Here is a 19,349-nt window from a genome sequence, read left to right as displayed (position 1 = left end):
GAAGAAAGCTACCAGCAAGTAGGTACTGATAGTGATTCAGCTACTGAGAGCAGTGAAGTGGGAGGGGGTGGGCGTTCACACGACGTGAGAAGAGGGGTCAATAGGTCAAGTACAGTGAGTTTCATTCAGTTAATTTATGTTTTTTTTTTTTTGTTACTTTTTTCCTGACCCTAACAAATGGGTCATCTGAAGGGAAAAGCAAGGGAGAGAACTAGTCGTCCGGAGTGAGTTATTACCCTTTTCCCCAACCGAAGTCAGGTTCCTTTATACTCATGGGTGGAGTGAGGAAAATCAGAGTCAAACGCCTTTCCCAAGGAAATTGTAACTCTGATCACAGGTGATCTCTAGATTAGATGTCACACCGGATTTCTCTGAGTGAAAGTTGGTCGTCTTTCCCCAGAGAGAGTATGCTGCTACAGTGCAGCAGCACTTTTTGTTTTCTTTGACTACGTGCCGCTGTTGTGCATTTGCAAATGCTTATTCTATGCGTGAAATCTTTATTTTGTAGTAATCTGCATGTTGTAGTAAGTCCTCCATACTCCAATATGAGTGAAAAGAACAATTAAATCGTGGAATGCAGAGTCAAATCTGGTTAGATGTTATCACCAAAGTAAGCATATATATATATATATATATATATATATATATATATATATATATATCTACAAGCAAGCTGACACTTTCAGTTCTGAGCAGTAAGGAAAACTTTCTACTGTAAGTATCTGGCATCAGAGAACCTTCACCAATGAATACATCATACATAATCTATCGTAACAATCATGTCGCCTTCCACCTCTGCGTAACAAAGTATGCTCTCTGACCAGCATGACATGAACAGATTTCAACAGAGAGCGCTGCGGTTGTGTTATCATTGTATGCTACTGTTCGGAGTAGTAAAAAATAATCACATTACAAGATCTTTTCAGTATGGATTGATACATGTACATATATACATGTGGTACAGTGATATACGTGCATATATGTGGAAAGTATACATCTTTTTTTTTGTCTTTTTGTTTTTCCTCCTCATATTTATCGATGCACAGGCATTCATATGGCTTTAAAATTAGGGACTTAAACATGGGGACACACACACACACACACATACACATGAATAAACACACATGCATGCAAGCATGCACCCATCACACATACTCATGTCCACATAAACACAAAAGTATGTGTACACACACACACACACACACACACCCACACCACACACACACACACACACAAAACCACACACAACAAACACACACATACGCACAATCTCATTTTCCATGGAATGCACAGATGCACACATCACTGCATCTGAACAAATCCACATGGCTGATCACACAGATTTCATGACACAGAAAAAGCTTCACGCTTTCTATAACATTCAGCGTTCTCCTTGGCTAGGATCAATCTGAAGACACAACACCGATGTGATAAAATGTGTCCCAAACTTGTTTCATTTGTAAAGGACAGTAAACTTAAAAAAAAAAAAAAAAAAAAAAATCGCTGAAAACAAACAATTACCAGTATTTTAAAAACCAACCAACCCCCCCCTCCCACCCCACTAAAAACCCCTTCGATTCTGACCACTGTTAACGTTTTCCAAGACAAAACATTTTCCCTTAAACACCACCACCATGCTTCTGAGACAAAACAATTTCCTTTTGATATTTCTCTTAGGAAGGACTACTGAAGCCATTATTCAAAGAATAATGGTGACTTTGAATAGCATTACATAAAAAGAGGGACGTACAGCGCACACACAGCTGTGAATTCAAAGCGCACCACTGCACAGAGCTCTTGTAGATGTGGACAGTTTTCAGTTCCATGCACACATAGCTAGCTGTGATACCCCCAGCAACCCGCTTCATAGGGTTGTTTTCTAGGTGGATGTTTTTCTGTCCTCACTTCACAGAGATGTTCTAGATATGGACAGTTTTTAGTTCTGTGCACACATACCTGTGATTCCAAGCAGCACCACGTCACAGAGATGTTCTAGAGGTGGGCAGTATTAGTTCTATGCACAAATACCTGTGATTTCAAGCAGCACCACTTTACAGAGATGTTCTAGATGTAGCTAGTTTTTAGTTTCATGCACACATAGCTGTGATTCCAAGCAGCACCACTGCACAGAACTGTTTGAATTAAGAGGTGGACAGTGTTTAGTTTCTGTGCACACATACCTGTGATTCCTAGCAGCACCACTTCACAAGAGATGTTCTGGAGGTGGACAATTTTGCTGTTCCATGTAAACATAGCTCTAATTGCAAGCAGCGCCACTGCACAGCCTTGCTTTAACTAAAGAGGCGGACAGTTCACAGTCCCCTTCACACGTAGCTGTAACGCCAAGCAGCAACCACTTCACAGAACTCTCCTAGATGTGGATAGACTTCAGTCCCACATTGGCTTTGTCCAGGTAGGCCCACACCAGGCAGTAGTGCGAGTACAGCTGCTCCAGAAGTTCCCTCTCATCCAGAAACTCTATTCTCTCGATTCTGGAAAAAAAAAAAGAAAGAAAAAAAGATTTTAATTTCACATAGTTGGATCCACCCCTCCCTACACAATAGACTAACACCACAGTGACACCTGTGGGGTCGCCTGTGTTCATCCAGTCTTGGACTGTGGAGCCACTGGCACTCCCATCATTCAGAACAAAGACGGCATCATCTTCACGCAGCAAAGGGTTACCAAAAAGAAGACTGTGATTCACTGGTGCAGACTCCAGCATGGGGTATAATTCCAATCCTCAGCAAAATACTACTATGCCCAAGCAGAGAAACTGAAAGCAGTTACGGCTAGTTCTTGTTACACATATACAGATGACCCCTTATTATCTATCATTGTTGCTTATAGCTCATATAGCCCACCTCAGGATCATCACAATGTCAATGTTGATCCCATCAAACCAGGGGGGAAAACACACACACACACACACACCCAAAACAAAAACACAAAAGCAAAAAACATGGCTGCAGGGGAAACTGAAACTGCAGTCACCATGACAACAAGACTTGAAAGCCCATGGAGTTTCAGACATTTTTTCTTCTTCTGTGCTTGATGCAGAATGACAATGAGGATAATTACAATTTTTCCTTCTGTGCTTGATGCAGAATGACAATGAGGATGATTACAATTTTTCCTTCTGTGCTCGAGGCAGAATGACAATGATGATGAGGATGATTACAATCTGCTATCAGCTGTGTGTGACAAGACTTTACTGTATGTTTCATTTCACAGTTAGGTGAAACATCAAAGGTCTTGTAGCCTTTTATGGCTATCTGGGCAGTGAATTCATATCCAATTTGTCCAGCGCTCTGCAAGGGAAGGCGGGGCTTCTTCCTCTCTTTGCACTGTTTTAACCTTTCATGACTGAAGTCTGGTACCCATTCCTAGGGACAGTGAGGAAAATCCCAAGGAAACAACACCACCATGTCTGTTCGGGGCCTCAAACCCTGATCACCGATGAACACTGCATCGAAAGTCCAACACCCATTTCTGCTACGGTGTCATTTCATGGCATATGATTATACTGATAACCAGGCACCCACAATACAGACATCTGCAGCACTGGTCTGACAATTCTAGCCATTTTCCCAGGGATGCATCTATGACGTGGATGATACGCTAGTGTGGTCAGTCCGTGACACTGACCACTTTGCTACAGCGACTCATTAATCCAGGGGATATAATTCAAACTATAAAGTATATGTTTATCTATCTATTTTGCAAAGTTTATAAAAGAAAAAAAAAATCCGAAACAAATGTATAGAAAACGGTTTTGCCTACTGCTATACGCCTGCCTGTGGAAGGTTTTGTGTTAATATCTTAAAGCATTCCGTTTGCAAAGTTTTATCGAAAGAAAAATCTAAAACAGATGTAAGGAAAAAGGTTCTGCTTACCGCTGTAGGTCTGCCTGTGGAAGATGTTTGTAGACAGTCATCATGTCCCATGCTGTTGCCCCTGTCCACCCCTGACTTGTGAACCTGACACAGTGACACAAAGACGCATGCACACACACACACACACACACACACACACACACACACACACACACACACACACACACACACACACACACACAAAAGGCAAACGTATAGCATTCAGATGCAACAAGAAAGATGGGAGTTCAACTTTGAGAGCAGAAAGGAACAGAAAGGTTAAAAGCGAAGGCGGGAAATACAGAGACGTTATATGTTTGCACGTGTATGTGGATAAGTTCACACATAATGGGGCCCATGCCCACATTCATAATTGTCCGTACACACTCTCACAAGCAGTCTATTTTGGTACATATTCTCAAAACCAGTCTATACAGGTACACACTCTTACAAGAAATCTACAAAGGTACACACCTTTAATAATCTGTAAATCCACACTTTCACAAGCAGTCTGTATATTACACACTCTCACAAGGATTCTATAAACGTACACACTCTTACAAGGAATCTATTAACGTACACACTTTCACAAGCAATTTATACAGGTACACACTCTGACATATACAAACACAAGTGCAGTCTCCCTATCTCTCTCTCTTCTCACACGGACAGACAAACATACACATACAGCAAACACAAAACCACATGCACAAATACATACGCACTCAATGGGTCATCACACACAGACACACACACACCCAAATTCAAAAGCATGTGCGCACAGACACACATTCTTATACAGGTACACACATACGCACACACACACAAACACACAAACTCACACAAAGACACACCAAACACACACACACTGACACAGACACCACACACACACACAGACACAGACACATCTGAAATTATCTTCAGTGTTGACAATCTTCAGCAGTCCATTGCTAATGTATGACTTTTTCAACTCCTTGTTAAATAGTCCAGTTGGTTCGCTGTTATAGTTTGTTAGTTTTTCATTAGAAATATGTTATATTGTTATGCTTTAAAAAAACACACACAAAAAAACAACAACAAAAAACTAAACTTCAATCAGTCATTTTCTATATGTAACACACGCACACACACACACACACACACTTTCACTTACTTGCAGGTGTACACAGTTATTCCCATCCCCCCCCCCTCTTGATTTTTTTTCTAACCTCATCTAATATCACTTACAGTGAAAAGACGTCAAACTAAAGAACACACACACACACACACACACAACATACACACATAGATCAATCAACCCACCCACACACTTCAAACCCATACCCCCTCAAGCATGGATTGCATACACTCAAGCAAACTCAACAAAAAGTTGTGGATCCGAACCTATACCTTTGTTTCTGTGTTTCAAGACTCTTGCAGGCAGCCACCCCATGCAGATAGCAGTCCCTCGTTTTCAGATTGTCGATCATCACCTGACCGAAGCGGTCACCCATGTTCACCTGTCAAAAAACACCATCAAGGTGCTGGGGATCATGCACTGCCTTAATCATCATACCAGACCTTGTTTCTTCTTCTTCTTCTTCTGCGTTCGTGGGCTGCAACTCCCACGTTCACTCGTATGCACACGAGTGGGCTTTTACGTGTATGACCATTTTTACCCCGCCATACTCCGTTTTCGGGGGTGTGCATGCTGGGTATGTTCTTGTTTCCATAACCCACCGAACGCTGACATGGATTACAGGGTCTTTAACGTGCGTATTTGATCTTCTGCTTGCATATACACACGAAGGGGGTTCAGGCACTAGCAGGTCTGCACATATGTTGACCTGGGAGATCGTAAAAATCTCCACCCTTCGCCCACCAGGCGCCGTCACCGTGATTCGAACCCAGGACCCTCAGATTGACAGTCCAACGCTTTAAACACTTGACTATTGCGCCCGTCAGACCTTGTTTCGATATCAAAGAATCAGTTTCAACAGTGATACTGAACTGGTGTTGTGATAACAATATTCACTATTATACATTAATTTGCATCAGATATTTTTTTCATATTGGGTGTTATTTAATGATGTGACTACAGGAAAATGATTCTTCATGAAGGAGGATGCAATATGATCCTTCAGTCTTGAGCTGCCAATCATTCTGAGAGAAAGGTTTTCTTTTACCATTTTACACTTCTGATTCTGTCAATACAAAACTGAAAGGCATCTCAGCTACTGGGCAAAGCCCTTCAATTCTTAAACAGAAAACAAGTGTGCACTTTTATGGGTTTTTAAAAAAAATATATATACATACATACACAATTTTTTGTGTGCACATAATTATATACAAATATAGACAGACAGACAGACGACAGACAGACAGATAGACAGACAGACAGATAGATAAAGATATGTGGGTGGAACTGTACTATGGTACTGCACTCTCCCCAATGAATGCAGCCAAAATTTCATATTAAAAAAATATGTTGTGAAAAAGCAACAACAATACAATAGAAAACAATAAAATGCCCTACACCCCAACCCCCAACCTGCTCATAGTTGATGAACATGGCAGAGGGCACTCTCCTCGGGGAGAGCAGCCCCGAATTTCACACTGAAAGATCTGTTGTGACAAACAAAGTCAACAACTATACAACACAATAATATATCACTCCCCCCCCCCACCCCCCCCCCCACATTCCCCCAACCCTAGCCATTCTCGACCCGCTAAGCCTAACCTGCTCATAGTTGATGAACATGGCGGTGGGCACGTTCTCCGAGATCCACCTGAGGAGCTGCTCGGTGTGGGGTACTTCTATGTAGACCAGCACGCACTCGGCCATGAAGAGCGTGGGCAGGTTTTTGTCCAGGCCGCAGTCCGCCAGCTTGCCCTCCACCTCCCCCACCTTCCGCAGGTCGGCCGACACCAGGTGGTAGTCCCCGGCGTGGACCTCACTCTTGCTCCACATGACGTCGCCGTCTGTGGATGATCATCAATTTATTATTGTTATTATTATCATTTTTTTAAAACTTCTTTTTAAGTCAGTATTTTCATTAGCATCCACATTTGTCATATATATTCATACCTATCTATCTATCTATATCTATCTATCTATCTATATATATATACAGAGAGAGAGAGAGAGAGAGAGAGAGAGAGAGAGAAGAAAAAAAAGACACAGATAAATCCAACATGCTGAGAGCCATCTCTAGGTTTGCGTAAAACGTTATCATCAGAAGACTTGTTCAGCCCTTGAAAGGGTTCCCCCCCCCCCATCTTTTCAGACTTCCATGACATACAAAAGAAATAAACCCCAAGACAACTGTGCAACATTTTCTACACACATCCACAGAAAAATGCAACATAAAAAACAAAGAGAGCAACAACGACTGCCAAAACCATGGAGTTAAAGATCATACAAACTCCCAGCATGTGTTATTCGGCGCTGCAGCCTTGGGGGCTAGTTGGCCTTTAGGGACCATCCCAACACCAACTTTCCTGAAGCCCTCCTGGCCGAGAGAGTGGGGGATGGGGGGTGGGGGTTGTGTAACTTGGGAGTGACACTCTCCACTGAAATCAAATTCTAGCTCAGATATTCAAGACAGCAGTTGTCCTCTGCTGTTCTGGTGGTCACAGTCGGACATGAAAAACTATCATATATCATAATCATATCATATCATATACTACTGAAAGTAGTAGTTAGAGTAGGTAGGATTAGGCATCCCCCTCCCAAATACCCCCCCCCTCCCCCCACTCTTTAGAACATTTTGATTTTTTAATTCATTTTTGGGCCCAGCCCTCCCTCTTGGAGGACTGGGATCAGCTAGCCCCTGAGTGGGTGAAGAGTGAAAAGTAGTAGTCTGCTGATAAAACCCACATAGAATAGGTGTAATGTTAACTTTTTTTTCCCATCTGGCTAGTTCTTTATCTCTTCTGTACGACAGCATTTCTATCTCCACACAACCCTCTAACTGCGGCAGAGTAATCGACATAACGACTGTGGCCGTCAACTGGATGATGATGATGATCATATCGTGTAGCATTGCATCATAACACATCCTATCGTATATTGTATCATTTTAGCGCAACAAAACCAGGGTATTAAAGACAGGTACCCTCTGTGGCCAGCTTGTCCAGCAGAGCCTTTTTGCTTTTGATTTGCTGGCACTTGCGGGATGTCACCGCCATGAAGTCCATCTCGATGTAGGACTTTGGGTTCAGATCCTGCTCCTTCAGACACCAGTAGGTGGTGTCAAAGCCGGCCCCTAAGCTCACCACCTGACATTCTCTGTTGGTGGCCTGTCAAAGAAAAAAAAGGTATATTATATATATATCGAAAAAGAGAGGGGGTGGGGGTGGGGTGGGGGGAAGGGGGGGGTGGGGGGGGAGAGGGAGAGAGAGAGAAAGAGGGAGTGAGACAGAGAGAGAGAGGGGGAGTGAGAGAGAGAATGAGATAGTTATTTAGTTAGTCAGTCAGTCAGTCAGTTAGTATTCAATTCTACAAATATATATATATATATATATATATATAAATATGCACAAATCAACCAATGAAATGATAAACAACAAATAAACAATGAATATAAATCAATAAATATATGAATAAATGACTATTTTTTAACGTGCAAATTTGATCTTCTGCATATGTATACATTAGAAGGGGGTTCAGGCACTAGAAGGTCTGCACATCTGTTCACCTGAGAGCTTATAAAAATTTCCACCCTTTCCCCACCAGGAGCCTTGACTGGGATTCGAACCTGGGACCCTCAGATTGAAATTCCAGTGCTTCAACCACTTGCACCTGTCATGTGTGTGTGTGTGTGTGTGTGTGTGTGTGTGTGTGTGTGTGAAGAAATTATCTGAAAAATAATGCTAGCACTCCATCAGTGACCTTGAAACAGCCTTAACTCATTTATTCCTGTGCCCAGGCGAGCGTTGCTGGTCACTATTCTCTGCCTGAGCCCGCCTGGCAGGTGTGCAAAAAACCCATTTACTTAAACCGGTTTGTCATTGCATTATTATGTACTAAAATGCTAGGTAAAGGAATTAACTCAAACTTAATTTCCTTCCTCACTGGCATGTGAAGTTTTGCTCAAAAAATTAAATCTGTGTGCTTTTACCAAGTTTTCCACATCGATGTGGTAAAACGTCAATGGCTTACTGCACAGTAAGTGCTTGATGAAATTATGGTGGACTCTTACTTGAATTTGACCCAGAAAATGGCAAAAATTTGACTTACAATTCATCCCATAATTCTTGGGATAGTGAAGGAGATGAAATTAGCAACCGGTCTGGACAAAGTGGTGGGCATTTGAATCAATAAGATAGCCCACGGCCTTCAACATTGACAGAAGCTGACATTTTACTATATCTGTTTTTGATTTCAAGTTACAAGTAAACTACTGTATCCCTTGGCTTAAGACTTCAGCAACCTGTGTCAAAATCATATTTCAGTTATCAAGTGATGTTTTTTTCTTTTTAGCTATTGGTTGAGTGGTTGCTGTAAAAGTGTGCCTGAAGTGAAGCACTCCTTCCCGTTGAAACAGTCAGGTCAAAACATGCCACGCTGGGGAGGCTGCAGAGGCAGAAGACCATAAAGGACTGGAAGGGTTAATTGTTTAAATCTGCAGCTGCAGAGACACTGGAAAGTAATGGAGACAGCATAACAACAAATTTGATTCTCCAAGTTTTTTCGAAATGATTTATTATCTGCAATATGGGAAATTAACTTCTACTTGTGATAATAAAGTATTCCAACTTTTCTGTATTCTTCCCTCAACATTTCTGAAAGGTGTCACAAAGTTACTCAACCTACAGTGACAAACTCACAGAGTATAAACTCAGTCAGAGTTTCAGTTTCAGTTTCAGTAGCTCAAGGAGTTGTCGTCACTGCATTCGGACAAATCCATAGACAGTCAGAGCCACTCAGAAGTGAACTCAAAGCAATATATCTTCTGCTGCAGTCTCTCTCTCTCTCTCTAGATATCTATCTATATGAATTCACACTGCAATCCATAACATCTGATAATGATTTACTATCATACTTACTGAAAAAAGCCTGAAAGTACTGAATGGAAAAAGCCAGAAAGCCGAGGCATTTTGGGAGAGAAATACAATATGTGAATAACCACGACAGAGTCATCGCCAAGTCGATGTTGGTCGTGTAACGGAAAGAAGAAGAAGAAACACATTCTGCTTATGGCGCAAACAATCTTCATTACATCAGCTCAAGAACTCGTTACCTTATATATGCACATAATTTTTTTAAATTATATCTTTAATTATGTCATATTGTTTCAATTAGTGAATTACCTCAATGAACTTCTGCAAGAGAATACGGATCGAAGTGACTCTAGCGTAGTAACCCTTGTTGATCTCTGGCGCATGGGTCGATTTGCCTTTTGGCACGAACAGTGAAATGTACGGATCTTGCCAGTACCCCTTGTCTACGGCAAATCGCTTGCACTGGGCAGCATCATCATTTGTTGCCATGACAGCATCTTCGGAAGCCATGCTGATAGCATAATTTGTCTCGAGGAATGACGCTCAACTTCGAGTCCGTCTTTGGCCTTCCCGTTTCTAGCAGACAACAGACACAAGTTCAAGGTAATCGCTTGGTCAACCATTTGAGAATAGAGTTGGGTTCTTCAATCTGACATTCGGTTATGGACATATATACTGTCAGATAGTCCAACAATAAAGTGTTAGAAACAAAGTGTGTATCATTTTACTGAATATGGCATTTTCGTTTTCGTTTATTCGGATCCGTATTTCCATTTAGAGTAGTTTGCATTTGCGTTCGATTGATGGACTACCAGGGGAAACGACTCTCATTTCAGTTTATCAGGAAGACTGAACAGAGATCATTTTATTATGATCCGTTTCGTTTTCATTACATCACTTTGATAACCTTTGTATATCTTTTGTAAGAATGAGTTCATTGGCGACTATATTCGATTTAAACACTTCAAAGAATTGTTTTCTTTCTGTCAAACATGGCAAGAAAAGGCAAGAACGGAGTGGGAGTTCAAAGGTTTGTTGTGCATTGTTTTTCCAGTCGCACAATATGATAATGAAAGTAGTCTGAATGCTTTTGATTTGTTAGTTTGAGAGTACAGCGTAGTCTACACACACACACACACACACACACGCACACACATACATACACACACACACGCGCGCCTCTCACCACCCCTCACACACACACACACACACACTCTCTCTCTCCCCCTCTCTCTCTCGCTCTGCCCATGCACACATCCTCTGACAGTATCTCTCACATCACACACAAACACACTCATGCATATATATGTTCACATGCACTCATGTTCTCTCTCTCTCTCTCTCTCTCTCTCTCTCACACACACACACACACACACACACACACACTATCCGTGATTCCAGATTTTTACATGCATGCATGCGTGCACACACACACACACACACACACACACACACACACACACACACACACACAACCCGATGGGTGCAATAGCTAAGTGGTTTAACTGTTGGACTTTCAATCTCAGGGTCACGGGTTTGAATCACAGTTATGCCATCTGGTGGGTAAAGGGTGGAGATTTTTCTGATCTCCCAGTTTAACCTGCTTGTGCCTGAACCCCCTTCTTGTGTATATGCATGCAGAAGATCAAATACGCATGTTAAGAGATCCTGTAACCTATGTCAGTGTTCGGTGGGTTATGGAGACACAAAAATACCCAGCATGCACGAACCACGACATAGTCGTCAGCAAGTCGATGTTGGTTGTGTAACGGAAAGAAGAAGAAGAAGAAGAAGAAGAACCCAACAACAACAACAACAACAACAACAAAAAAAAACAAAAAAAGAAAAGAAAAAAAGAAAAGAAAAACACCAAAAAAAACAACAGGAACCAAAAACAAAAACGAACAGACACATGCAGTGTCACATACAAGCTCAACAGCACACATGTACACACACACACACACACACACACACACACACACTAACCAATTCAGTTGGAAAATCACTATTTATCTTTATCTTTTGCCTTTTCTAAACAGCGGCTATATAGATGTTCCAAATGGGCTTTGAAAAATAATTTTGCTAAGAATGTAAGATGATTACTGCAAGTGAGTATGGCAACTGTTGTTGAAAATCAGAGAAACTGCAGTGTTAACTGTGAAAGTGTATTGATCAGCTGAATACTGTTTTAGCAGGGGACATTGAAGCAAAATATTTTTTGTTAACATCTTTTTGATCTCTGAATGGTCACTTAGAATTGTCGGAGTCATGAATGTGTTTAAAATTTAAGACATTGAGTTTTTGTCTGTAAACAAAAGAGGTAATTGTTCATGATTCATGATTAAAGTTCATGATTAATGTTCATGATTCATGATTAAAGTAATGAAACATCTTGATTGTCAATCCCTTCACCTTCCTTACCACTTTGTTCACTTGTTATATTTTCTCTTAAAGTTTGTAGCCATCATTAACAAAGGAATTTTTAGATTGATAGATCTATATGAACTGCCATTTTCCTTCATTGCATCTCTTCAAGACATTTACCTGCCCACTTATTTGCATACGTACAGCAGTGAGATGGTATCAAATAATAATCAATAAAATATCAAAGTATGCTTATTGATTGTATGGTAATAGTATTCTCATAAGATTTCCAATCTCCTTCAACAACTGATTAACTGTTAACAGCTTTTTGTTAGGACACTACAGATGATAATGAACTGTGGTATAGTGAAGAAATTTGGTGTTTTGGAATACAGTTGACACATGTCATACGATAAAGGTAGATGTTGTACAAAATTTTTATGCTTGCAGCTGATGGTTTTTGAGGTGATTCTGCCCTCTGCAGCATACCTCAGCCTGTCGGGCGACATGGCAGAGATCAGATCAGGGGACACAGTCTGTCTGAATGGTCTGTATGCTGAACGTCTGGGCATCAAGCATGGTCAGGAGGTAGGTGGCACACGTTGTAAAAATGCTACTTTTACTGCTACTACTTCTACTGCTAACGATAACAGTATCAACAACAATAATGAATGATTATAATTATTATCATTATTATTAGTAGTAATACTGGTGGTGGTAGTAGTAATATTATCTTTTTTTTTTTAATGTGAATTTTTGTAGTGCTTATCCTCTTCCCTTCTTTTTTGTTGGTTTGATTTCTTGTTGTTTTGTTGTTGTTGTTGTTTGTTGTTGTTTTTATTCAGTTATCTGTTGATACCTAACTTAATCCCTTTCTGTTTGATGAAATATAATGATTAGACCCTGTTCTTGTTGTTGGTGTTGTTGTTTTCATTGTTGTTGTTGTTTATAGTTAATCCAGCTTTGTTTGATGAAAGAATTAATTCAGAACATATCTTTTTGTGTGGTTTTTTTGTTTTTGTTTTTGTATTGATTTTTTTTGTTTGTTTTGTTTTCTGATGTGTGTGTGCACGTGCGCGCGCGCGTGTGTTTGTGTGTGACTAATGCTGATTAATGTCATGATTTTTAGTGTAACACCAGGTATCTGGAACAGCAACACATGAACTAATCGAACGTTAGCGGTGAACGTGCACTTGTATTAAGTATCACAGGGGTAAGAAACATGCAAGTTGTCATGCGTTACAATGGTAAGTGTGCTCATGTTTTCAAGTATTACAGGGATAAACATGCATGTGTATCAAGGATTTGTTGCGAAACTTCAGGTGATGCTGAAACCGGTACAGGGAGCTCCTTGCATTGCTCAGAAGGTGAATGTGGAACCAGTTGCTGCGGATGACTGGGAAATTCTTGTAAGTTCCTTTTGTTATTATTTGTTTGTATGGCTGTTTTTGTGTTAGGATGACTGTTTCTGATGGGTGCAACAGCTGAATGGACTTTCAGTCTGAGGGTCCTTTGTTCGAATCACAGTCAAAGCATCTGCATGGCGGGAAAAAAGTGGAAACTTTTCCAGTCTGTCAGGTAGGCAGATGAGTTGCAGCCCATAAATGCAGAAGTAGAAGAAGAAGCAGGATGAGAAGGAGGAGGAGGAGGATTGATTGATTGATTGAATCTTTAATGGGTAAAGAATTAGGCACAGTAAAGGCCTTTTTACAATTCTGCCCATTTAACGACACAAAACATAAAAAATAAAGAACGAACGACACAAAACATAAAAATAAAGAAATAAACTGAAATAAAATAAAATAATAAGAACGACGAATAAGAATAGGAACTTGAATAGTCTATTAAAGGTAACAAAGCGATGAAAAACTGGAACAATTGGTACATTACATGTACATAGGTACTTACACACACACACACACACACACACACACACACACACACACAATTATAAAACAAGCAACAAAGACATACGTACACATTCACGCCCACACACTCAAACACACACACGCACTTACTGTTCACACATACACATACATTCAAGAAGGAAGAAGAAGAAGAAGAAGAAGAAGAAGAAGGAGAAGAAGAAGAAGTGTTTCTTTCTTTCTTTCTTTCTGTTCTTTCCTTTTCATTCTTGTCTTTCATTCTCTTTTCACCCACTTTTGCTCCCTTTTTTGAGATTGAGAGTGTTCTGTTGGCTGGAATATTGTTTAAGAAAAAGAAAACAGAAAAAAACAACAACTGTATGTTGTTGTAGATTGTCTTTATTTCTCTGAGTTTGCTTTTGTACTTCATTTTCCTCCACACCTTGTCACCAGAACTCAATACCGGTATATTGTTTGTATTTATTTCAACCCTGAATTTGGAGTAATATGGAGATAGCTGTCAACATGGTGGGACACAAAGGTAAAAGCACACTCATTTGTATGAGAGTGATACATGAGTTGCAGCCCATGAAACCAGAAGTATTCTTTTTTTGTTTGGGTGGGGTGGGTTGGGGAGTGGGGGCTGGGGTTGGGGGCTGTCTTTGTTCTATTCCGCATTTGTAATAACATGTTTATGTTGTTGTTTGTTTGTTTTTTTGTTTTGTTTCCTTCAGATTGTTTCTTTGTGGTGTTTATTTCTTTTCTCTCCTTTGACTGTTCTGTGCCAGGTTCTCTCTGTTCTTGTTTTTCTCAATATGTGTGTGTGTGTGTGTGTGTGTGTGTGTGTGTGTGTGTGTGTGTGTGTGTCTGCCTGCCTGCCTGCCTGCCTGTCTGTGTCTGTCTGCCTGTGTCTGTGTCTGTGTGTCTGTGTCTGTGTGCATGCATGCCCATGTGTGTGTGAGAGATCTCTTCCTCCATCCTTTAAAATTTTTTTTTTTTTATATGTATTTTTATGAAACATGCGTTGCATTTATGGATTAGTCAGCATGCTTTGACCATTTTCATTGGAAATGGATCAGACACATCACGCCTTCGAGGAGAGCAAGGTCACACCACCCAGTCAGCCCTTCACTGAACGCCAGAAGGTAGACGCAAGGCAAGAGAGAAAGGGCCAAAGAAAAACCTGGCACAGAACAGTCAAAGAACTCAAGACCCTGAAACATGCCTGGGGTTCCATTCTGATTCAGAAACTATCCCAGAATTGATAAAGAGTGGTTGGTTCTTCATTGCTACAGGGCATAATGGGCATATAGTCAGTCAGTCAGTTAGCATGTCGGTCAGTACATCAGTCAGTGAGTAAACTTGCTTTGGAGCTTGCCTGAAACTGAAACTGAAGTGTAGTTATCATGAACCACATGTGACTGCATGGTCTCCCATGGGAACACTGTCTTGTCTGTGCAGGAACGCAGTGGTGAACAGATTGAAAACCGGCTGTTGGATCAGATCCGTGTGGTGTGGCCAGGGCAGGTGTTGCCGGTGTGGGTCGAGCCGTCCATCTGCATCTTCATCTCTGTGGGTCAGTGTGCAGGAACTTGATCCCATCCAGGGTCTTTTCTTCTTCTTCTTCTTCTTCTTCTTCTTCTTCTTTTTTCTTCTAATTTTCTTTCTTTTTTTTTCTTGACAATCCAACCATACCTTCCTCCTCTTATATTCTTCTTTTTCTTCTTCTTATTACTATTGCTACTCCTCTTACTACTACTACTGCAACTACTACTGCTGCTACTACTACTACTATTATTACTACTATTATTACTATTATTATGATGATGATAATGATGATGGTTGTTATTGCTGTTGTCTCTTTTGTTGCTGTTGCTGTTGTTGTTGTTGTTACTATCATCATTATCATTATTACTACTGTTATTGTTGTCATTATCATTATTATTATTCCCAGCCTCAGTCACTCCTTCCTCAACTTTTGCTGTCCTGGACACCAACACTGCCTTCATTGTGGCCCCCAAGACACGCCTCCAGACCAGCGACTCCATCAGCCGCCCCCCTGCCTTGAAGATGCCCCCAAGACAGGACGCCCAGGACCTGACAGGCAAGACCCCGCCCTTTGTGGGTGGCGACGCCACGCCTCCCCTGTCCTCTTCCCGATCCAAGTCCCTGCAGTCCACAGAGTCCTCCCCTCGCAGGGTGTTCCGTAAGTCTGCACCGGCAAGAAGTGGGGGGAGGCGAGGCTCCCGGAGTGATCCATCCCTCAACGGGAGCAGTGCGCAGGGCCGACCACTGGTTCGGCGGAACACGGACCGGCAGATGAGGTCCGTGCTGATGGAGTTCATGTCCTCGCTGTGGAGCTACCAGACGGTGAAGAACATAGGTGTGGCCGAGCCCAGCGACGACGAACTGGACGATCTGAGCGCGGATCTCACCGTCGTCCCGAAAGACAACCTGGTGTACAGGATACAGTCCTCAGACCTGCATGGTCTGTTCCACACTGTGAAGCGGAAGCTGGAGAAGCAGGCCGACGAGGACGAGCTCGACGGGAATCAGGCGTTGGCCCCCACGGAGCTCTTTCAGCCCTCAACGATCTACGTGAGCGCCAGGGACGTGTCGGGGCACAGGCTTGGGGGCAACGGCAAGCCACCCTCCAGGGTGTACTACGCCCAGCTGAAGAAACTGCCGTCAGCACAGGACAGGGAGAAGGCACAGGTTGAAGCCAGGGAGAGAGCGCAGAGTGAGAACCGCAAGAATAAAGGTTAGGCGGAGGGTGGGGGTGTGTGTGGGGGCGGGGGGGTTGGCAGGGTGTGTTTGTATGTGTGTGTGTGTGTGTGTGTGTGTGCTTGTATATGTCTGCAAAGGAGGAAGGTATGGTGGGAGTGAATGTAAAGCACAATATTTCTGGAACACCAGTGCAATATTTTTTTAGTATTTCTGGAAAAACATGCTATATGAATGTTCATTATTATTATCTTAACCTTTTAACATTTTTATCATTTTGCTCTGACTAGTGCCAAGAACTGAGAGGTGCTCAGCCCTGAAATTGAAATGGTGGCCCCTTTTTTGTGGTCTTTTTTTTCTTCTTCTGCGTTCATGGGCTACAACTCCCACGTTCACTCGTATATACACGAGTGGGCTTTTACGTGTAGGACCATTTTTACCCCACCATGTAGGCAGCCATACTCCGCTTTCGGGGGGGTGCATGCTCGGTATGTACTTGCTTCCATAACCCACCGAAGGCTGACATGGATTACAGGATTTTTAACGTGCGTATTTGATCTGTTGCTTGCGTATACACACGAAGGGGGTTCAGGTACTGGCAGGTCTGCATGTATGTTGACCTGGGAGATGGGAAAAATCTCCACCCTTTACCCACCAGGCGTGCGTCACCGAGATTCAAAGCCAGGACCCTCAGATTGAAAGTCCAACGCTTTAACCAGTCGGCTATTGTGCCCGTCTTTTTTTTTTTTCTTTTTTTTTGTGGTTGACTGGGCTGATTTGATTTGATTTGATTTGTTTTGCACTTTGTTTCACTATGGGAATGAAGGTAGCTGAGTGGTTAAAATGCTTCCAAAACAGTGTCCATGGGTGTCTGAGTTTGAATCCTGGTCTCCCTAGTTCTTCCAAAGTTTGACTGGAAAATCAAACTGAGTATCTAGTCTTTTGGATAAGAGGATAAGTGGAGGTCCCATATGCAGTATGCACTTGGCACATAGAAAAAGAACCCATGGCATGATAAAGTTTTGTCCTCTAGTGAAATTCTTTAGAAGAAAATATTAAACCACTGTTAACAGTGCTCAAATATGAAATATGCACTCCAGATTCTGAGTAAGCACCTAAGGTTAAGCTTGCTGATCAGACCTGCTGAGCAGATATGGTGGATAGCTGATGCAAATCCATGTATCGATTTGCCCACACGCAGTGACACCTCTTTGAGAAACTGAAACTGAAAACTTTAATGATCTCATAACCAGCAGACCAGACACCGTCGTCCCCACCTCCTCCTACCCCGTCATCGCCGACGGATGAAAGCGATCAGCTGTGCTGCATCGTGCGGGTGGTGACGGTGGAGCGCTCGGCAGCCGTCTCGTCAACGCCGTGGCAACAGGCGGCGCAGGCAGTGGTGGAGGAGCACGGACTGGCGGACGGACACGCTGTGGTGCCAGCGGAGCTGAGGCGTCAGTTGAAGCTGGACGTGACGGGCTGCGTGTGGGTGAAGGCTGGGACTGTGCAGTTTCACCCGCCGAGCACTGTGGTCATGGTCCCCATCTCTGTTGTGGTGAGTTGTGGAGGAAAAGTGACAAGACATTTGGCGGTGTTGTTTTGATGAAATTGGTGATGACTGCAGTGACATTTTAAAATTAAAAACGACGGACAATTGCAGTGATGAAATCGGTGATGGTTTGACCTTTTTTTTAATGTAAAAACGACATATAGTTGCAGTGACGTTTTGAAAGCAGTGACGGCTGCAGTGATCTATTTTAATTAAAAAACTGACAGTTACGTGATGTTTTGAAATCGGTGATGGCTGCTGTGACCTTTCTTAATTTAAAAAAGACAGACAGTTGCAGTGATGTTTTGAAATCGGTAATGGCTGCTGTGACCTTTCATAATTCAAAAACAACAAACAGCTGTCGTGATGTTTTGAAATTGGTGACGGATGCAGTGACCTTTCTTATTTCAAATGCAGCAGACAGCTGTGGTGATGTTTTGAAATTGGTGATGGCTGCAGTGACCTTTCTTAATTTAAAAATGACAGACAGTTGTAGTGATGTTTTGAAATCGGTAATGGCTGCTGTGACCTTTCATAATTCAAAAACAACAAACAGCTGTCGTGATGTTTTGAAATTGGTGACGGATGCAGTGACCTTTCTTATTTCAAATGCAACAGACAACTGTGGTGATGTTTTGAAATCGGTGATAGCTGCAGTGACCTTTATTGATTTGAAAACGACAAACAGTGGCAGTGATTTCTTTAAATCTGTGATGGCTGCATTGACCTTTTTTAAAATTTAAAAACGACACAGTTGAGCGATTTTTTTAAAAATTGGTGACGGATGCATTGACCTTTTAAAATTTAACAACGACAGACAGTTGCAGTGATTTTTTAGATATTTGTGACAGCTGCAATGACCTTTTTGAGTTTGAAAACAACAGACAGTCGGCTGTGATATTTTGAATTTGGTGATGAATGCATTGACCTTTTTGAGTTTAAAACTAACAGACAGTTGCAGTGATCTTTTGAAACTAGCGATGA

The 19,349-nt window shown here is 41.9% G+C and overlaps 2 protein-coding genes across 4 annotated transcripts in view; one reads left to right on the top strand and one right to left on the bottom strand.

Moving 5' to 3' along the window:
* Positions 1 to 1,262: 1,262 nt before the first annotated feature.
* Positions 1,263 to 10,434, bottom strand: LOC143289121 (leucine carboxyl methyltransferase 1-like). The gene is made up of 6 exons (XM_076597985.1): positions 10,170 to 10,434; positions 7,973 to 8,156; positions 6,595 to 6,836; positions 5,265 to 5,374; positions 3,897 to 3,980; positions 1,263 to 2,492 (listed from the first exon to the last, which is right to left on the bottom strand). The coding sequence occupies exons 1-6, from the start codon at positions 10,368 to 10,370 to the stop codon at positions 2,372 to 2,374; spliced, it is 942 nt and encodes a 313-aa protein (XP_076454100.1). The 5' UTR covers positions 10,371 to 10,434; the 3' UTR covers positions 1,263 to 2,371.
* A 290-nt stretch (positions 10,435 to 10,724) lies between these two features.
* LOC143288867 (peroxisomal ATPase PEX1-like) overlaps positions 10,725 to 19,349 on the top strand; it is an 80,731-nt gene continuing 72,106 nt past the window's right edge. For 2 of the 3 annotated variants that reach the window (XM_076597520.1, XM_076597518.1), the window contains exons 1-6: positions 10,725 to 10,890; positions 12,675 to 12,812; positions 13,547 to 13,633; positions 15,551 to 15,665; positions 16,044 to 16,850; positions 18,067 to 18,371. In XM_076597520.1, the coding sequence (XP_076453635.1) occupies positions 10,789 to 10,890; positions 12,675 to 12,812; positions 13,547 to 13,633; positions 15,551 to 15,665; positions 16,044 to 16,850; positions 18,067 to 18,371 (1,554 nt within the window). In that variant the 5' untranslated portion in view covers positions 10,725 to 10,788. The remainder of the gene's footprint in view (positions 10,891 to 12,674; positions 12,813 to 13,546; positions 13,634 to 15,550; positions 15,666 to 16,043; positions 16,851 to 18,066; positions 18,372 to 19,349) is intronic. The other variant, XM_076597521.1, reaches the window with a different exon arrangement.

This window comes from Babylonia areolata, chromosome 13, assembly GCF_041734735.1.
Source record: "Babylonia areolata isolate BAREFJ2019XMU chromosome 13, ASM4173473v1, whole genome shotgun sequence".
Classification (NCBI taxonomy): Eukaryota; Metazoa; Mollusca; class Gastropoda; order Neogastropoda; family Buccinidae; genus Babylonia; species Babylonia areolata.
This window is presented reverse-complemented; position numbering and strand designations above follow the sequence as displayed.